The sequence below is a fragment of the Typopeltis vanoorti genome, chromosome 25, assembly GCF_054136105.1.
Source record: "Typopeltis vanoorti isolate ZY-2024b chromosome 25, IOZ_Tvanoo_1.0, whole genome shotgun sequence".
Lineage (NCBI taxonomy): Eukaryota > Metazoa > Arthropoda > Arachnida > Uropygi > Thelyphonidae > Typopeltis > Typopeltis vanoorti.
This window is the reverse complement of record NC_143573.1, coordinates 1994355-2016375: the sequence shown is the minus strand read 5'-3', so window position 1 is coordinate 2016375 and position 22021 is coordinate 1994355. Positions and strand designations below refer to the sequence as shown.

The window sequence follows — 22021 nt, the reverse complement described above, 5'->3', positions numbered from 1 at the left end:
TACATTATTAATTTTGTATAGTTAGTAATATGTCTACTCACGGTATTTTATTACTGAAACTTAAATCTATAGTTAAATAAGGGCAGCATACAGTTGTGTTAGATATGTTGCTCGACTCCAAACTTACAGCTTGGATATAGCAAAATATTAAATATTATATAACATTTTTGCTATAAAAAGCATATCAAGAAACATACTATTATTAATAAAGATCTACTAACCTGGCAAAGGTGTGTGAACTTCCACTTTGACTTTAGCTGTTGCAGTGACTCTTGTATTAACTACAGTTTGTGTACCAGGGGACTGATAAGTGCTATTTCCTGGAACTGTGGTGTTTGTATTAGTTACCACAGATGTTGTACATTCACTACTTGATAAGTTGCCTGAACTCATTCCTGACAGTGGATTTTCAGTCTCCTTAAAAATTAAGTTAAATAATATTATTCCTGCAAACTTTAATAAAAATATTTTGATAATAAAGACCTTTATAAAGTTTATAAATTATCTAAAGGACATGAAAGGACATGGTCTTCAAGAAATTATTAAAAAGCCAAGTATGCAAAAAATGTCACCAAGTAATGAAAAAAAAAACAGAAAAAGAAAAACGAACAATTTGCATATTTTGCATAAATGTAATCATGCGATATAGTTAGGGATTAGAATGGTGGATGAAGAGTAGAAGATAAAGCCTCTCCTAATAAAATGTCAGTCCCACCCCTGCTCATGGTAGTATAGCCTGAATTAACAAATGGGATATGACCAAGTCAGAATAATTGATTCAACATTGAGAAAATATTCTTACAGGAAAGCTCAGGTGTTGTTCATTATCCATAATAAAGCTTAATGCCCGTAATCTTTCTCAGGACTCTCATATCTGCTGTCTCTAGTCTTTGGTCAAGTGTTTTACTTCTGACCCAGCTCTCAGATCCATAAGTTAAAATTGGTCTGAACACTGTCTTGTAAACAGCTAATTTAGGGTATTCACTAATTTCTGTCTTATTCCATATAAATTTATTCAGTTGACTTCCTACCATGCCAGCTTTGTTAATTCTACTGTCTATTTCTATATTTTATTTACTATCTTCACTAAAAAATCATGCCTAAGTAGCAGAAATGTTTCACTTGTTCTATAGGTTCTCCATTCATAATGCAGTTTATATTTTCAATGCTTCTGCCTATTTTCATCGTCTTTGTCTTGTTATTGCTGACCTTCATACCATATCTATTAAAACAGTTATTCAATTTAGTCAGGGAATCTTGCAGACTTGTAGCAGATTTATTGAAAGTATTGTAAAACTCGATTGTAGCTTTAAAATATCAAAGCGCTTTACATCGATTTTTACATAGGCAAGTCTCATGAAAACTATAAATAACCTTGTTTGTTTCTATGTATATATTTTGCTAAATATTAATGTAGTTAACCCTATGGGAAGTGACTGTATTTACTGATTTAATGTCAAAAACAAAGGCAATGCTTTGCCATCAGAACTTTGTATATAGTTATGTGTAAGAGCACGGGAAAGTTGTTTATTAGTTTTGTGTATGAGAAAGTGCTTACAAGCTCTGTGCATAACACCTTAAAGTTAGTAGCTAAGAGTGCTGCTAGGCTTATAGAAGTTTCCACTGCCTGAAAAGTCATGGAATGTATCAAAAAGGTCTGCTAGTTTTAGACAAGTTTTCACTGCCTGGCAAAATACGATCAAAAGAATGCATGGAGGAGAACAAAGAGCGGGTCGAACTTAAAAGAAGATGAAAGAGCAATGCCAAATTCTTCGGGGTTTACTACCCTTAGTGCAAGGACCCGAGATCGCAAAATAAAAGGGGACTGAGCCGCGCAGAAGGGGCTTCCGGTCATCAGTAGAGTCATCAGAAGTCGGAACCAGAGCGGAGGCGAGCCTGCAGACCATAAGCGGAGTCCAAACCAGAGCAGCGGCGGCAGAGAACAAGGAGAGGCAACGCCCCAGTTACAAAGAGGGGAGTCCAGGTCCAGTTGCCGACAGAGGAGAGCCGAGATCCAAGTGCCAAGAGAGCAAAGGCGAAGCACTGTTACCGAAAAGAGCCAGAGCCAGTCGGCGGCAGTTACAGTCATCAGCAATTAGAAGTAGAAGTTCCCGAAGTAGGATCTAGAGGAGAATTTGCCCGTATGGTGAAACCTCTTGTATGTGCTATTCGAGTACCTCAGATTGCAGTCCAAAAGACCGCTAATATCCCGACGTGATACAGCTGTAGCAAGATACTCCTGAAGGAAGCCCAAAACTCGAGATGAAGCCATAAAGACTTTAGTAAAAGACTCTTGACTGAATGTGTGATGCAGAGCCTCTGTAAGTTACATCCCTTTTGTATATTTTCTCTTATAATCTAGGAGATATGTTGTATATGGACTGTTAAGAATTAGTTTAATAGTAATAAGAAGTGTCCATAAGAGAGTCAATTGGCATGTTAGAAGTTGATATCAAATTTGTAAAAATAACTTAACAGCGAGTTAGCTAAACTCTTTGCGAGTAAACTAGAAGTTTAATAAGTTGAATTTGTAAGTAGAGGGTAAATAAGTTTTAGAGTTAAAGAGATTATTTAATGTTGAAGTGAAAGGGTTCTAATTTTATGCTCAAGATTTTTATAGATGGGTAGAGAAAACAATCTCCCTGTCATTTGATTCATGCATATTTCATATTAATGTAAATAAATGTGTTTTAATTATTTGTTAAAAGAGTGCTGCCTGATCCCTTATTTTACAACTGCACTGTTCCTAAATAAATCGGACTTGTGAGCGGGAAACAACTAAGGCATTGAAAGTGCAGTTTAATTAGTTAAAAACCACGACTGTTTATATAAACTTTCTTGACGGAATTTACGCTAGTAAGGGGGGGAGAGAGAGAGAGAGAGATCTACCGGAAGTTTTATTGAGTCTTATGTCGAATATTTGATATACTGATGGCGCAGTCTGACAAATAAATTTGTCAGTGTTCATAGGCATACGACTAATAAATATGGAAGGTGGATAAACATAACACACAATAAAGTGAGTGAGAAAGGTTACGAGAGAGAAAGCTCGCACAGCTAAATATAGAATAAAGATAAAGCTAAAGAATAGAAATATAAGAGAATAAAGATATTACAATACAAGTATAGGAACACAACACATTATTACAGTATAACATCATCCACAAACAACTGAATATCCCCTGCAATCCACTGACAATGTCATTGATATATAGGTTCCAGTACAAGCCCTGAGGAACTCACTTGTAACCCTATGCCTCCTTGAAACTGCCCCACCATACACAACTCTCTGATACCAATCGGAGAGCCAATCCTGAATCCAAGAAAATGGCAGTATATACCTTTCCCTCATCTAATGCTTTTGTAACTTTATTATAAAAAGCTAGCATATTACTAAAACAAGAGCGCTCCCTCACAAATCCATGTTGACTCTCACAAATAACATTACCCTCATCTGCTCAATGTTGTATACGGTCCCTAACTAATTTCTCCAAGATCTTAACAACTACTGGTGACACACAAACTGCCCTATAATTAGACACTTCCAGTCTGCTACCGCTCTTATGCAATGGCACATCTTACCTTCCTTCCACTCCCTGGGCACCTTTCCCATAGCCAGACTTTCATTGAAAAGCCATGTCAAAGGAGCTGTCAGTTCCTTAGCACATTCTCTCAAAACTCGTGGTGAAATACCATCCAGTCCCACAGCTTTACTGACATCCAGAGTACTCAGTATTTAGAACACGTTCTCCTCCTGCACCTCTGAACTGCCCTATTCCTCTAGTACAGTGGTTCTCAAAGGGTGCGCCCTAGAAGATTTCCAGGTGTGCCCTGTGGTATTCCAGAGAAATATGTGTCCAGATATAAAAATAAATATAGTTACTCTATTATACCTTTTCATTACGGATATACCGCTCTTTTTGTCAACATATCATTATTATGCTAATTAACAGCAGTTTTTCTTGCAAAGAGAACAAGAATATGGTTTATTTTTGTTGTGTATATTACTTATTTTAAAAGTGTTGGAAGTGGATGTTATGTGCATATTACTTATTTTCAGATAAATACGCCCAAATAAAATGGATAGATTTCTCAAAAAGAAGCGTGATATTGAAGAATCAGATTCTGGAAGTGAGCAAAAGTTAAGTGCAAGCAAGAAAGCAAAATCACAGCCTACTCGCAAATATAATGAAAGTTACTTAAACTTTGGTTTCACTTGGACCGGAAGTGAAGATCATCCTTTGCCGCTATGTTTAGTATGTGGATGTAAAATGGCAAATGAATCATTGCTTCCTAGTAAATTGAGTAAACATTTTAAAACTATACACTCTAATTTACAAGATAAATCTGTAAGTTTTTTCAAGAGATTGTCTGAACAGCAAACAAAAGCGGCAAATTCTTTTAAAAGTATAATGACTGTTTCTGATAAAGCTCAAATCGCTTCTTATCAAGTCTCAGAACTGATAGCAAAAAATATGAACGATCATACTTTAGGCGAGTCACTTATTTTGCCTGCATGCAAAAAAAATGGTCATGACAATGCTAGGAAATGAAACAGCAATGAAAATAAGCAAGATTCCTCTGTCCAACGATACAGTTCACAGGCGTATTATAGAAATGTCTTCTGATATCGAGAAAAATGTATGCAGTAATAAACTTCAGTATTCAAATTTTGCATTGCAAGCTGATGAGTCAACAGACATTACCAACAAGGCACAACTCTTAGCATTCGTCCGTTTTATTAATGAAGATCAAATAGTAAATCAGTTTCTTTTTTGCAAAGAATTAAGTGTGTCTACAAAAGATGAGGACATTTTTAACGTTTTGAATAGCTATCTTGATAAATGGCAGTTAACATGGAAATCGTGTGTAAGCATTTGTACAGATGAACCCCTTCCATGGTAGGCTGTGTTAAGGGCCTTACATCTTTTGTAAAAAAACAAAATGAGAATGTTATCGTAACTCACTGCTTTCTTCATAGGGATGCCTTGATGGCAAAAACATTGGGAGAAAAATTAAGAGAAGTTTTAGATCAAGTTGTTCAGATGGTAAACTTTATTAAAACAAGACCTGTCAAATCGCGTTTATTCGAAAAGCTTTGTATCGATATGGATTCACAACACAGACGGCTGCTTTTACACATTGAGGTGAGGTGGCTGTCAAGGGGGAAAGTACTTACCCGTGTACACGAGCTACGACAAGAACTTCTTGCATTTTTTGAAGAGATGAAACAATTACATTTTTGTAACCTTCTTCGGTGCGAATTTTGGATTGCCAGGTTACAGTATTTGGCCGATATATTTCAGCAGCTCAATATTTTGAATGCTGGCATGCAAGGGAAAGAAGAAAATATTCTCACATCCACTGACAAAATGAAAGTGTTTCAGAGAAAACTACAGATTTGGAAAAGAAAAGCTGTTGAAGGTAATTTGGAAATGTTTCCATTGGTAAGTAACACTTGCATAAATGAAAAACTTCCAATAATAGTTGAACATTTAACAAGTTTAGAAAAAATTGAGTTCTTATTTTCCATCACTTAACACTGAACAATACGATTGAATTAGAAACCCATTTATGGAAACTTCAAGTGATTTTGGTTTAACATTACCAGAAGAAGAAGAACTGGCAGCTATATCCACTGATCGTGGATTGATGATTAAACATAAGGAATTGTCTCTTGAAGCCTTTTGGATTTCTATAAAAGAAGAATATGTGTCAATATCTAAAAAAAAAGCTTTGAACATTTTACTACAATTTTCAACATCATATTTATGTGAATTAGGATTTTCTACCCTCACCACAATTAAGTGTAAAAAGAGAGGAACTCTTCAATGTATTGATGAGGAAATGAGAGTTTGCCTTTCAAATATATACCCAAACATTGAAGCAATCGCTAGGACACATCAGGCTCATGTTTCTCATAAACACAAGAATGAATAAACTTAAGGTATGTTTCATTTTATTTTTATCGCATTATTTTTTTTCTGTAATATTTGACTTAATTATTATAACATATTTCTCAGAAATTTGTATATAGTGCACCTACAATTATTTGTAGGATTTTAAATGCGCCCCGACTTCAAAAAGTTTGAGAACCACTACTCTAGTATTAAAATTTACTCCTCCAGGATAAAATACACCAATAAAGTGTTCATTGAACAATTCCACTATGTCCTCTGCATGTCTTCTTTGTTTTGGTGACACTAATTTCTTTTCTGTATAACATTTCTTACCAGTGTAAGAAATGTTATACTGATGGTACCTATATAACATTTCTTACACTGATGGTGCCTATCCTGGTTCATGCTGATATTTAGTTGGTGTCTGCTGTAATTGACTTTTCTATAATATGCCCTGTTTCCCAAAAAAACAGTGATGCCTTAATGCACCAGCTGGCACGAAATTCATTATGCCCATCATTTTGTTTTGGTTTAAGCCAATAAGGATGTGATTTAATCAGCTAAATATCAAACTGCTATCCTTTCCTTGTTTGGTCACCTACTAATAAAATGAACCATGAGAAGGTGAGGAGTGGTCATTAGATCAGGAATCCCAATCAGTTCTCCAATTTAAAGAAATGAAATCATGTAGTTCAATAAGGTTGATGGCATTTGGAGACAATGGAGACTACATACAATTTGACAGCATCAGGAAATTTTTAGCCAAAAAAAGAAATTCTATGTTGGATAGTATCTGACATCAAATATTGGAATGAATATATGTGCAAATGTCATTTTTGAGATGAAATGAGTTAAAGAGTGTGTAATTGAGATAAACAAGCTGAGAAGCGATGGAAGAAACTGCACATTTAGTTCTTGTTAGGTAAGCTTGATGTGGAAGACTGAAGACAAATGAACATCACTGGATATGGAATTTAGATCATGTATATTAGTGAAGCCTTAATTTCTCTTTACTTGATTTCTCATAATGGTTTAATTATTTAAATATTTCATAACCATTGTTAAGGTAAGATGAAATTAGGAGGGAGATGAAACATGCAGCAAAAGATTCCATGATGGAGGTTTAATGGAGTATTGAACAGCAATAAGAAAGTATTAAAAACTACTTAAATATAAAGAGCTAATAAGCTTCATTTCTGTGATGTAAACATTATTTAATTTAAGGGGATATTAAGTTCCATATTGTTTTAAAACCGAACAAGAAACTCAAAGACTGGAATCAGAGAGTTTCATGCCGAATATAGTAAACTATAAAGTATCGGCGATCACTAGCGTGAGCTAATGCAAGTGACCCTAGTATGTAGTACAATACCAGACAACTTGTAGCAAAGGTGGTAAAGATCTGATCGCTATTCTTAGGTATTTTCCATAATGTAAAAACACATTTCCTAGGAAATGTATGCTGTTATTACATTATGGTGGCAGGTCACTACCCAGACCGGTTTCAGCCTTTTTTGAGGCTTCATCAGTGAGTAGCTAGACCAAATTAATAGCAAAGTGTATAGCGAAAAGAACTTATACTCTGCTATACGAGTTTCCAAACAGGTGCAACCATTAAGTTACTTAAATATAAAGAGCTAATAAGCTTCATTTCAGCGATGTAAACATTATTTAAATTAAGGGGATATTAAATCCCACATTGTTTTAAAACCGAATAAGAAACTCAAAGATTGGAATCAGAGAGTTTCATGCCGAATATAGTAAAACTATAAAGTATCGGCGATCACTAGCATGAGCTAATGCAAGTGACCCTAGTACGTAGTACTACTATTACTACTACTATTATTACGGGCAACTCCAGGGAGTCATTAGACTCATCGAGGGAGGCCCCAAATCATATTCATCACAACTATTTGACATTCATACAGTATCTATCATACCTCGCCTTAAACTCATTCACTGTCACAGCATCCACCACAGACTCAGGGAGCGCATTCCACTCATTCACTACTCTAAAAGTAAAGAACCCAGCTCTAACACCTTTACTAACCACACTTTTGCCCAGTTTCCATGGATGTCCCGTAGTCCTCCCACAACCAGCCCTGTTCTCAAAAATATCTTCTGAATTAATTTTATAGAAACCCTTCAGTAATTTGAATGTCTCAATCATATCTCCCCTTCTCTGCCTATCAACCAATTTTTGCAACCCACAAATCCTCAACCTGTTCTCATACGGTTCATTCCACAGACCTGCTATCATCTTGGTCACTCGCCTCTCGATCCTCTCCACCTCCTCCCCATCAAGAAGAAACCTAGGTGACCAAATCTGAGCACAGTAGTCTAGATGGGGTCTTATCAAGGCTCGATACAGAGGAACAATAACCTGCTTGTCTCTGCTTGTCAACGTATTCTTCAGCAACCAAGTGATTTGATGAGCTGTTTTGGTCACTTTTGCAATGTGTCCCCTAAATTTCAATTCCTTATCTACCAACACTCCTAAATCTCGTGCCTCATCAATTTCCTGGAGCACGGTTCCACCAATGCAGTAAACTGCCGCCAATCTTTTCACCCCAAAATGCATAACCTTACATTTTGCCACATTAAACTGACATCCATTCTCCTTAGCCCAGACCTCCAATCTATCCAAATCATCCTGCAAAATTTTGACGTCATCTGCATTCACTATTGCCCTACCCAACTTCGCATCATCCGCAAACAAATGAACTGTTCCTCTCAGATCATTTCCTATATCATTTATGAACAAATTAAACAGCAGTGGTCCAAGAACAGATCCTTGTGGCACACCACTAGTCACAGGCCGTCTTGTGGGCTCTACTCCCGAGTAAACCACTCTCTGATATCTCTCCGTCAACCACCCTCCTATCCATCTCACCAACCCTATGTCCATTCCCATATGCTGCAATTTACTGATTAGAATTCCATGTGGAATCCTGTCAAAGGCCTTGGCAAGGTCCAGTAGAATCACCGTAAACCCATTACCCTTATCCAGTTCAGCCGTCACTGTGTTATAATACGTAAGCAAGTTACTGAGGCATGACCTACCCTTCACAAAACCATGCTGTCCCCGATACAGTATCCCATTTTCTTCTATCCAATCTTGTATTTTCCTCTTGACTATTTTCTCTAAGACCTTGACAATGATTCCTGATATGCTAATCAGTCGGTAATTTACAACAGCAGTCTTGGAACCACCTTTATGCAGTGGAACTATTTTCCCCTCTTTCCACCCGCTCGGGACTAACCCAGACCCGAGACTCAAATTAAACAAAATGGTCAAGGGTACTGACAATTCTTTAGCTGCTTCTCGTACAACACGAGCTGGTATACCATCCAATCCCACAGATGTATTGACATTGAGGTTATGCAATAGACTACTCACCTCCACTTCATTAACCACAATTCCCGTATAATCTACTGGTTTATTCGTTTCTGCAATGTCACCACCTGGATGATATACTTTTGCAAAGTGCTCACTCAGTAACTCAACTATCTCAACTGATTCAGTTACCTCCCTACCATCGGCATTCTTTAAAATCAATCTGCCATGTACATTTTTCCTTTTACTTGCTACATATCTAAAAAACTGTTTAGGATTCTCTTTAGCCTGCATGGCCAATGTTCTTTCGTAATCCTTTTTTGCTTTTCTTACCACACTCGTCACCCTTCTGGCCTGCACTTTATACCGTTCATGTGCCTGCCGGTCACCCTTCTCCTTAAATTTCCTCCATAGTTGTTTCTTTTTTTTGCAGCTCAAGCTTAATGGTGTTATTCATCCATTTAACCCCTACTTGATTTATTATTAGGACTCTAGGTATACAGTCAGCCATTGCTTCATGCAAGCACTTCTTAACTACCTCCCATGCACTATCAACTTCTAGTCCTTGCAGTTGTACATGCCATGGCACTGAACCAATCAAACTCCTAAGCTTGTCATACTTTCCGAACCGATAATTCCACATGTACCCTGTCTTAATTGAAAATTCTGCACCTTTAGCCACCTCCCAAGTTAAGACCCTATGATCACTCTCACCGATTGGTGGCAATGTGGTCATATTTGTTACAGCCAAATCCTCAGATGTAATTACTAGGTCAAGCACTCGCTGACCCCTAGTATTTTCCGTTACATGCTGTCGCAGATAGTTATCCCTTAATAACCGCATAAAATCCAGTTCCTTCCTCCCGTGTGTCCTCTCCTCACTCCAATCAATGCGACCATAGTTGAAATCTCCCATAATAATCACCCTCCTTCCACCCATTTCTTCTATTTGCTTGTGCATACTGTCACCACCATCTTTTCCATCACCTGGTCTATAGCAGCACCCAATTGTATATTTAGTTCTGCTAGCCACAATCTAACACCAAATGGCCTCAAATGTGCTCTTTTCTCTATCCTGCAATTCAACTTCTATTCTCCTTGGCTGGAGCTCATCAGCTATCATCAACAATACTCCTCCCCCCCCCCCATTTTATTCTCTCTGTCATTCCTGAACACACTATACCCATCACATTCAATCCCACTAGTTATATCATCTACAGTCAGCCATGTTTCACTAATACCTATAACCTGTGGTCTGGAAGTGCCAACCATGGACAAAAACTCTTCCTTCTTGTTCCTAATACTCCTAGTATTAGTGTATATGAATTTAAGACCCCCATTAGCCCTAACCCTACCTTGATGCCTTATATTAACTATCCCACTCAGATTTGTTGTCCTTATTTGCTCTGGCATATTATATTCATTCTTACATTCAACTGCCTCCATAAGGACTGTATCTCTACTCCCCCCCCCCTAACAAATCCGAACGCTATTCTTAGGTATTCCTAGGAAATGTGTTTTTACATTATGGAAAATACCTAAAAATAGCGATCAGAACTTTACCACCTTTGCTACGAGTTGTCCAGTATTGTACTACGTACTAGGGTCACTTGCATTAGCTCACGCTAGTGATCGCCGATACTTTATAGTTTACTATATTTGGCATGAACCTCTCTGATTCCAATCTTTGAGTTTCTTATTTGGTTTTAAAACAATGTGGGATTTAATATCCCCTTAATTTAAATAATGTTTACATTGCCGAAATGAAGCTTATTAGCGCTTTATATTTAAGTAACTTAATGGTTGCACCTGTTTGGAAACTCGTATAGCAGAGTATAAGTTCTTTTCACTATACACTTTGGTATTAATTTGGTCTAGCTACTCACTGATGAAGCCTCAAAAAAGGCTGAAACCGGTCTGGGTAGTGACCTGCCACCATAACTTAATAACAGCATACATTTCCTAGGAAATGTGTTTTTACGTTATGGAAAATACCGAAGAATAGCGATCAGAACTTTACCACCTTTGCTACGAGTTGTCTGGTACTGTACTATGTACTAGGGTCACTTGTATTAGCTCACGCTAGTGATCGCCGATACTTTATAGTTTACTATATTCGGCATGAAACTCTCTGATTCCAATCTTTGAGTTTCTTATTCAGTTCTAAAACAATGTGGGATTTAATATCCCCTTAATTTAAATAGTATTAAAAACTATTTTTAATGCTTCCAACAATATTTCACTCAGTGAACGAGACATCTTCAGGTAATAAAACTAACACTTGCAACACACACACACACGCGCGCGCGCGAAGGCAATGCAATACTCAATGAAACGCATGGCTATGACTCTAAAGTCCCATCTAGGTGGTGCACTCTCTATGTGTGATTATAAGAGCCTACATGTAAATTGGGACCTTTGACAATTGATGTTTCCCAAATTTTGGGAAGATTTTTGTACCTGTATTTGTTTAAATTTGGTTGATTTCTGAGTGCCATTGCAGATTCTAAAAACTCTTTTCTTTTTAAATTTACTATGATGGAGCATGGTGGTTTCTTGCAGAAGATCCTGTGAGTGGTATACAATACATGGTCAGCAAGACCTGATTGACCACAGCTGTAATTGCAGATGTAAGTTTTGTGTTCCTTCAAACAGATGTGACTAATCTACCTGTCTGAGTATGCCAACTTGCAGGAGTAGGGTACTTTATATACTCCAGGCACTGAGAGAGAGAGAGAGAGAGGAGGGAGCTGATCTTTGGAAGAATGGATAAGGGTAAAGTTTCCAGTGGGGCTTAAAAGCTGCACAGAGGCTGTACTTTTTTAAAGGTCCAGCTATTTGCTATTTTTTCCGATGTACACAAGACAGAGGGAATGGCGAGGGCATTTCTGAAATCCTTCTGAAGGGATGACTGAGGATTGATTATGTTTTTAATTCTGTAAAAACTGTAGCCAATGGATAAGAAGATGTTGTGTCTTCCAGATCAGGAAAGCATCAAGGCAGATGACCAATCCATTCTGTGATATTCTGAGAAAATGTATACAGTGAAGCCACTTTTCTCTTTTTATGGATCTCAAACTTCTGTCAGTCTGTCTGAAGTAAGCTCTGCTGCAGGTACATGGAATCTTGTGTACCCTAGGATGTTTTTCAAAACGAATAATGTCCTTTGGCAAATGTAGAAATTTTCTATTTTCTCCATATATTCTGTAAGAACTGTAGCCACTGGATAGAAAGGTGTTGTGTATATGGTTGAGTTCTATAACCAATGGACAAGAAGGTGTTGTGTCTTCCAAATGTAGCCAAACTTGTGGTATAAAATACCATTTTTCTGGTTCTTAGGAGGCTTGCTGTATGTAAAAGCCAGTCTGTGGAATAATTGTTTTAAAACTGTATCCTTGAAATGATGCAATGGTAGGTCTCTCCCTAATCCATTCTAATTGTGGAAACTTCACTCATACTGCATTTCAGGAGAAACAGAGAAAAAAAAAATTAACAGGGTACTTTGCTCTGTATTCCACATATAGTTTATTGACACACTTGAATAAGCAAAGATGTGCTGAGTATTTCAAACAGTTAGCTTTTCCACTAAGTAGCACAGATACCACATGGTCCATGCTTATGGCCCACTTTTAGACAGTTTTCTTCAATCCAACAGTTTAATACCTGTCACCAGGTGATATATGCAGAGATATACATGAAGGTGCAAGGTAGGTAATTTAATTACTACAGACTAATTGGACTTCAGAGTACAGCATATATTCTGACTGTCATGGTACAAGCATCAGTTGTATTAAGTACTTCAGACCATCAAGGTCTGGCCTAGTCAAGCACTGCAAATCATGCATTCTATCTTTTCTATTTACAAATCATTACTTTTTCTGGATTTAGTAGAAAATGCATTTAATTTACTACAAAAGCAGTAATCCTTGTAAGGTGTAGTTTAATTTTGTGCTTTTCCAAGTAGTAAATGAATAATGGAACTATTAAAATACATAAAACATTAAAAAAAAAACACTATATGTATATATTTATACTAAATGAGTAGAAAAGCAATCATAATACTCACATTCTGTGGATTTAGAGAGGAAGCAGTGACAGTTGTGGTGCCAGTTGCTGTAGTAGTAGTAGTATTGGTTATAGTTGTAGTTTCAACAACAACTTCAGGCTGTACAACAATTTCATGTGACGAATGGCATGATGCAGGCTCTTCCGTAATTGTTGACAGTGAAATTTCAGAATTAACTCTTGGATATATTCTTTTATTGAATGGTCTACTATGTCTCAAATGTTGTCGAATAGGAGATGGTTCAGGAGATGGAGTTGATATTCGATCTGCATTTTCATGAGGTATAACCTTATAAATAAATATATACATCGATTTAAATTCAAAGATACAATACATTAATTACTACATATATTATAAAACAAAAAAATATTAAAAATAAAACCACAATGAATACCATACAACAAAAGCTGTGGATTTTGAAGGAAACTGATTATGATTTATGTTTTAATTATATATCACAGGCCACAAAATTTTTCTGGAAAAACTAATTTTCAAAAACGACAAGAGCTTAAATTGGATTACAAGTTCATTTGTATGAAAATAATTGATTCTTTAACATTAAGAGAACTACACAGGAACAGAAAAGTGGAATAAAAATTAAAGTTCTTACTTAAACTGTACATGATTATGTACCATAATCCTGCAAAGCAATGTGATGTCAGCTTCAATATCACTGCTTTTTGTCAACACTTCACATTTTTTTTATTGCACAGGTACCACCATGGAGTACTAAGACTCATGGAAGATCCAAATTATCAACGTAATATCTATCAGATCTCTCCTTGAAACCATTAATAGACAAAGCACTCACAACTGACACAGGAAACCCATTCCATTCCATTCACCACTCTCGTGAATATAAAAGAATTTTAAATAACCAAAACCTCCCGATACATGAATTTATTCCAGATGCTCTATCTAATAGACTAAAATCCAGAAGACCTGCCATAAAAACCGCCTGTATTCTTCTTAGCCAGAATGACAGTATGATGAGTAGGTAGGATGTACTGTGATCCCAAGCAGTATCACCTGAAGTTCGTAATTACATAAACATCTTCCAAAAACCATCTGGATTTGACCTGCCCAGGAATATATGGATGACGGCTAACAGGATTCATACAGGTCATGGTGTATGTAGAGACTTACTTTCAAAGTGAGGTAAGGTACCAAATCCCCACTGTGGATCCGAGACCCAAACCATTCGCCATATAGTACAGGAATGTGAGCTGATGGCATATCCAGGTGACTTTAAGGATATCTTTGACCTATCCCCAGAGGCGATCAATTGGATTAAAAACCTAAATCTTAAAATATGATTAATTTTCTGTCTGATGCTTGTCATAAATTTCTTGTTTGTATTTGCCTGAATGTAGATGTTTTACTTTTTATTTATATTATCATATATGTGTATCTTATCTATATTCATGTGTATTTTATCTTATTGTCTTTTAATCATGTGTACATGCCATATGATAAATAAATAAAATAACCATTCTCCAAGCAAAAAATCTAGTTCACACTCCCATGTTAACGATACCTCCAGGGATGACCTTTTGTTCTGCACCCCCCTCTAGCCAAGTATTGAAGCATTTCCCTTGCATCAATCCTACAAAATCCTTTAAGTAACTTAAATGTTTCTATCATATCACTCCTTTTTTGCAATTCACAAATTCTCAATCTATCCTCATAGAGAGCATTCCACAGACCATTCACTATCTCTCGCTCACACTTGGATCCTTGCCACCACTTCCACATCTGTATTACTGTACTCAGGTAGAGTAATACAGATGTGGTCTTATCAAGGCTTTATAAAGATAAATGATAATTTCCCTATCTCTGTTTGTTAGTGTGTTCTTCAAAAAACCAAGCAATCCTGTGAGCTACCCTGGCTACTTAAGAAATATGTTCTCTTAACTTCAACGCTCTTTCTACTTCCTCCCTCCCCCAAATCACTGGTTTCATCGATTTCCTGGAGTACAGTTCCCTCAATGTGGTACACAGCTGTAATCTCTTTATCCCAAAATGCACAACTTGACACTTTTCTATGCTAAATTGACATCCATTATGTTTTGCTCATACTGTCAGCCTTCAAATCATCCTACAAGCTCTCCACATCAGTGTAACTATTACCCTACCCAACTTTGAAACATCAACAAAAAACTGAATATCTCTCTTCAAATTACTTCCTATATCATTTATGTACAAAGTAAATAGCAGTGATAAAAGCACAGAGCCCTACGGCACACCACTACACCTGCCTTCTCCTGGATTCTGCTCCTCCATGTACTACTTTTTGGTATCTGTCCATGAGCCACCCTTTTATTCATATCATCAGTTTCATATCTCTCCCATTTGTTGCAGTTCGCATAATAAAGTTCGATGTGGTATCATGTCGAATGCCTTTGGAAAATCCAGCAGTACTATTGTGTAACCATTCCCTGTATACAATTCAGCTGTCACCCCATTATAAAAAGTTAATAGATTACTAAGGAATGACCTACTCTTCACAAAGCCATGCTTTCCCCCTCACAGAGTATCACATTCTTATCCACCTATTCCTGAATTCTCTTTTTAACAAACTTTTCCGGTACTTTTACCACCACTCCTGAAATGCTGAGTGGTTTATAATTTGCCCTCCTTCCATTCTCTTGGAACTTTACCAGAGCTGAGACTTAAATTAAGCAACTTAGTCAAAGGCATTGCCAGTTCCCCTGCACATTCTCTTAAAATGTGAGCCAATATCCCATCCAATCTCCCACAGCTGTATTTGCATTCAGATTCTGCAATATCCTAAGTAACTTTAATTCATAAACCTCTATTCTCACATCAGTCCCTGTCACCTCTGTCTCAAAATTTCACACCATTTTGATTGTTAAAAACACCTCAATGAATACCAATTACAAACCACCAATAAGGCAATATTAAAATCAGCTTCTCTTATTTGCTCACTATGGACATTTTTGCAGTGTTTGAAAACTCACACTAACCATTACTGAAACTATGCCTATCAAAGCTCTCATTAAATTCATTCACTAAGAAAGCACTGATGACCATATCTGGAAACCCATTCCATTCATTCACTAATCTCCAAGCAAAAATTTACACCTTGATAACCACACTCTTACACAACTTCTAGGGATGATGATCACTTCTTTTCTCCTATCAAGTTATGTAATGAAAGATTTCTTTGACAACAACTCTATATAAAAATCCCTTTAGTAGCTTATGTTTCTCCCATATCTAATCTTCCTTTTTTTACCTAACAGCTAAAATAGGTAATCCACATGCTGTTTGTTCTCAGGGGCCAATTTATAAATTAATCATCATTTATAATCATATGCTTCTGAATCCTTCAACTACTTCCACTGTCCTGTTTGTTGTTGTTTAATCCCAAGTGCATTACTTGACTCTTTCACACACTGAATCAGCAGACATTATCATATGCAAAAACTCCCAGTCCATTCAGATCATCTTGCAGGATCTCTACATCACCTTTATTAGCTATTGCTCTCTGCAGTTTAGCATCTTCAACAAAAAACTGAATATTCTCCTTCAAATCATTCCCAATGTCATTAATGTAAAACTGAACAGAAGAGGTCCAAGTTCTATAGCGTTGACAGACAGCACAGAATTAAAGAGAAGGTGTTTGACAAGTGGCCTTCTTTTTAGTTACTATGTGTCACCTGCCTTCTCTTCAATTTAACTCCACTATATATCTTACTCACCAGCTTCATGTCCATTCCTCATTTGTTCCAATGTATGTAACAGGGTTCCATTAAATGGCATTGCAAGTCAACTGTATTGCAGAAAGTGAGAAAATTACTAAGACAAGACAAATCCTTCACAAGCCATGCTGCCCTCCCATAGAGAATTATATTCTTATCTATTGAATTCTGCCCTTAACCAACTTTTTTAATGCCATAACCACTCCTGAGATACTAACTGGTCTATAATTTGCTACTTCTATCTTGGAGCCTTCTTATGCAATCTTGCTCTCTTTCCATTTGGAACTTTGCCAATGCTAAGTTCCAAATGTGCACTATCATTTTATTGTAAAACACAGGCAGATATCTCATCCAATCCTATGGGTGTCAACAATACATGGTTCAAAACAATCTCCAGATAAGAGTCAGTTAGAGATGAGAGGACCTAGTCGTGTTCATGAGAACAATCCCTAATACCAAGATACTGCCACCACCGGCCTGTTTAGACTCAATGGTCTGTCACAACCAAATAACTTTGGCTTATTGTTGAACCTAATTAATGCTCTAATAGGATGGTTAATCTTATCTGCATAGTATAGCATCACTGTTAATTTGCATGTGTTCTGCTAGTAGATTTGTCTGTTCTTGTGGGATGATAAACCCAACTTTCCAGGAGGCAAATCCTGCCACCTCCATAGAAGACCAGTTAGTTAATCCTTCAGCTGAAAGGTTCTCTGCATCCTAGACAAGATTTGAACCTAGATCTTTCTAACTAAGGATGTTGTTGATACCTGATAAGCTATGGAGCTGTGCTGTATATCACACATACACACAATAAAAGAAATGGTACAAATATTATTGTTACCAATTTTTAAAATAGCTAGTAATATTGTATATTATATTCATTAACTGGAAGAATCTCTGTCATGTGCTGAGTCTTTTGCACATAATATAATTTCTTCTGATTCTGAAAATGGCATCCATAAAGAAATGCATGTTGGTGGCATAGAAAGCTTCGATATGAAGATCGAGCTGTAGCTTGGATTTTTCACAGTGTATATATTGTGAAAATTGTTATATGTATGCGCCAAAAAATGTGAAGGATCTGTGGACTGTTTGGGTAAATGAAAACAAGGAAAATATTAACATGTGTGAAAAGTGTTTCAGTAGATTAGAGCAATTAGAAAGGGTAGGACCATAGTAAAAGAATTCAGGAAAGAATTAGTGAAAATGAAAAGTGAAATGAAACATTTGGAAGAGGATGTTAAACATGTAAAGAAGAGATTGGCTGATGAGAATGGGAAAGAGGGAGACGAAGTTAGTATTATGAAGAAAGAGTCAAAGGATAGTCGTATTCATTATATGGGGGACTCAATCATTAGAGCTGTGACAACTAATAAAGTGCTTTTCTGGTAAAACAATGAAGCAAATAACTGATGTGTCGCAGAAAAGGAAGGAGCAGGCATCAAAATGAGTGGTAGTCATGGACACAAATGAATTAGTTGAGGAAAAAAAGAATATCAATAAGGACTAGAGGAAGTTGTTGCAACAGGTAAAGAATAATAGTGTTATTAGAAAAGTCAGTGTGTTGCCCAGATATGACAACAGTAAATTGAGGAGAGCAGAGATAATGAATAGTAAAACAGCAGAGTTTTGTGAGGGAAAGGGGATTCACAATTTGTACATCTGTGGAGTGAATTTCAAAGGAAAGTTGGAATAGTTTAAAGTTGATGGATTTTTATCTGAATGGGTTTGGTGTTGGACATTTAGAAAGGCTATTATTTTCTGAGAAGGCACACAGAGTCAAGTTAATGATCAGAGTTTACCTGTGAAGCAGGACAACTAAACAGATCGTACAATAGGAGGAACATGGATACGAGGTTGAAGATGTGAAGAGGATGAGACAGGTAAGAATGGAAATCAGTCACGATCAGGGAAACGGGAGTGGTCAGACTGAAAAGAGAGAGAGAGAGAGAGAGGGGTGGTACAGCAGCCAGAATAGGGAATGTTGGTGCTGGTAGAATGGCTTCAAAGACACAGGGATTGTTATGTTTGTACACAAATGGAAGGAGTATTCAAAACAAGAGGACCGAATTTGTTGCACTGAGTCAGTATGTCAATAGGACTTGAGGAAGTTGTTGCACAGGGATTGTTGTGTTTGTACACAAATGGAAGGAGTATTCAAAACAAGAGGACTGAATTTGTTGCATTGAGTCAGTATGTCAATAGGACTTGAGGAAGTTGTTGCAGCAGGTAAAGAATAATAGTGTTATTAGAAAAGTCAGTGTGTTGCCTAGATATGACAATACTGAATTGAGGAGAGCAGAGATAATGAATGAATAGTAAGACAGCAGAGTTGTGTGATGCTCACAGATAATTGGAATAAGTGAAACTTGGTTGTCTGAGGAGGATGTGATGTTAGGAATAGAAATGGAAGGATATATAATTTTCCAGAAGGATAGGAATGTGAAAAGAGGAGGGAGGGGAGTGCTGTTAACGATTACAGAGGAATTATGTCCACAAAGTGTAGAGGTTGATAGTGCATGAACAGATTTTGAATCTGTGTGATGTGAAGCTGAAATTAACAGGCTAGTATATCTGACAGGATGTTGTTACAGGCCAGGGAATGTAGAGAATACTGATTGTGAAATGTTTAGAAAAGTTGGTTGGGCATGTAAAAAGAAGGTGATACTAATGGGAGACTTTAATTACAGGAATATAGAATGAAAGGAGAAGATAGTGTATGGGAACAAGGAGAGTGAGGAGTGAGAACAAGGAGCAGTTTCTGAGAGATAAATATCTTAAGCAGCATGTGACTGAAGCAACTAGAGGCTTTAATGTTTTGGATTTGGTGCTAACTTCACAAGATGGAGTTGTTAATGAGGTGTTAACACTGCTGGCAGTTGGTGAGAGTGATCAGGAGGTACTTGTATGAGAAGTGGTGAAACAAGAAAAGGTTACTGCCAAAAATAGATATATGTGGAAGTATAGAGCAGGTGATTATAGGAAGCTTTGTAGGCAATTAGCATCAGTATGTCGGATACCTGACCTGAGCAGAAAAGATGTTGAGCATGGAAATTCACAAAGAAGTATCTGACACAAGCAATGTACAAGTGTATACCAAGGATTAAGCAAGTAGTACGAGTGAAATGGATGAACAGTGAAATCAAGCAAGCTGTGTTGGAAAAGAAAATGCTGTAGAGGAGGCACAAGACAATTGCTGGTGATCGGATCCATGAAGAGTATAAAGTGCTGGCTAGGAAGGTGATGGGTATAATAAAGAAAGAAAACATGTTATGAGAGGAGATTGGCTGGTCAGGCCAAGGTTAATTGAAAGGAATTTTTCTGCTATATGGCAAACAAGAGAGAATAATTATGGCAGGTTGACACTAGTGGATAGTCATGGCAGCAGGAAAACAGTTGCAAAGGATATAGTGGAATTACTGAACGAGCACTTTATCAGTGTATATCATACTGGTGTAAATGATGTGGTGCAAGAGGCAAGTATTAGGAGAATGAAAGTCAAAGAATCCGCGATACATCGGGTGTTGATTTGAGTTAGATGTTAATAAGACTATGGGAATAGATGACACAACACCACATATTCTTGAGGAACGTACACAACAGTTGGCTATGCCTTTGACCTGGATATTTAATGAAACTCTTGCAGTGGGTAGATTTCCTAAGGAGTGGAAAGAAGGCAAAATAGTACCACTCAACAAGAATGGTTCTAGGACAGACGTTTCCAATTATAAATCAGTCTGTATAACTGCAGCTGTGGTCAAGGTGTTGCAGAGATTAGTTAGGAATAGAATAGAATACAGGATTGGCTTGATGGACATAACATTCTTTATGGTGGTCAGCATGGATATGTAAAGAGTGGGTCCTGTTTTAACAATTTACTTGCATTTTATGATAATGTAACGAGTGTGTTAGATAAGGGAGAATCATATACAGTGATATTCTTGGACTTCAAAAAAAAGTGGTTGATAGATTACCACACGATAAGTTGGTGTACAAACTGCAGAGGATGGGAATAGATAGTATATTGGTTAGATGGATTGGAGATTGGTTCTCAGAATGATACCAGCAAGTTGTGCATGATAGAGCAGTGCCTCAAAAAAAGGAGGGTAATCAGTGAGGTGCCCAGAGTTCTATTCTTGGGCCCCTGCTGTTTAACTTTTTTGAAAATGATATGTCAAGTGGACTGAGTGGGGATCTTCAGTTGTTTGCTGAAGATGCAAAGTTGGATATAATTATAAGTAGCACTGCTGATGTTAATTCCCTTCAGGAAGATTTAAACAGACTTTTGACTTGAACAAAGGAGTATAATTGTAGTTTTAATATTAATAAGTTAATAAGCAGGCCTGGTTGGCCGAGTGGTTAGCGTATCTGCTCTCCAGCCAAAAGGCTGAGGGTTCGAATCCCGCTGTGGGCATGGACGTTTGTGATTGTCTATGAAAATACTAGTAGTGGTGGTGGTCAGTGGTTGATGACATTGGCATAGATGAAGGTAGTTGTGGTTGGTGGAGATGGAGAGTTGTAGAGTAGGTGCTCTCCCTCAATGAGTCTTTGGACTCCCTGGAGGTGTTACATAATAATAATATAAGTGTAATATTAATAAGTATAATTATCCCCAACTTTGCATCTTCAGCATACAGAAGATCCCCAGCCAATCCAAATGATATATCATTTACAAGTTAAATAGCAAGGGCCCAAAAACAGAACTCTGGGGCACCCCACTGGTTACTCTCCATTTTTTTGAGACACTGCTCCATCATACACAACTTGCTGGTATCATTCAGAGAACCAATCTTCAATCCATCTAACCAATATGCTATCTATATTGGTTAGTGGATTTCCATCCTCTGCAGCTTGTACACCAACTTATCATGTATGGTAATCTATCAACCGTTTATTCTAAGTCAAAGAATGTCACTGTATATGATTCTTTCTTATCTAATACACACATTACGCTATCATAAAATGCAAGTAAATTGCTAAAACAGGACCC

At 37.1% G+C, this 22021-nt stretch overlaps 1 protein-coding gene across 3 annotated transcripts in view; it reads right to left on the bottom strand.

The window, feature by feature from the left end:
• Positions 1 to 22021, bottom strand: part of ptc (protein patched) — a 313027-nt gene that overhangs the window by 32885 nt on the left and 258121 nt on the right. For all 3 annotated transcript variants that reach the window (XM_090414812.1, XM_090414810.1, XM_090414811.1), the window contains 2 exons: positions 13304 to 13591; positions 222 to 417 (listed from right to left, as the gene is read on the bottom strand). In XM_090414812.1, the coding sequence (XP_090270938.1) occupies positions 222 to 417; positions 13304 to 13591 (484 nt within the window). The remainder of the gene's footprint in view (positions 1 to 221; positions 418 to 13303; positions 13592 to 22021) is intronic.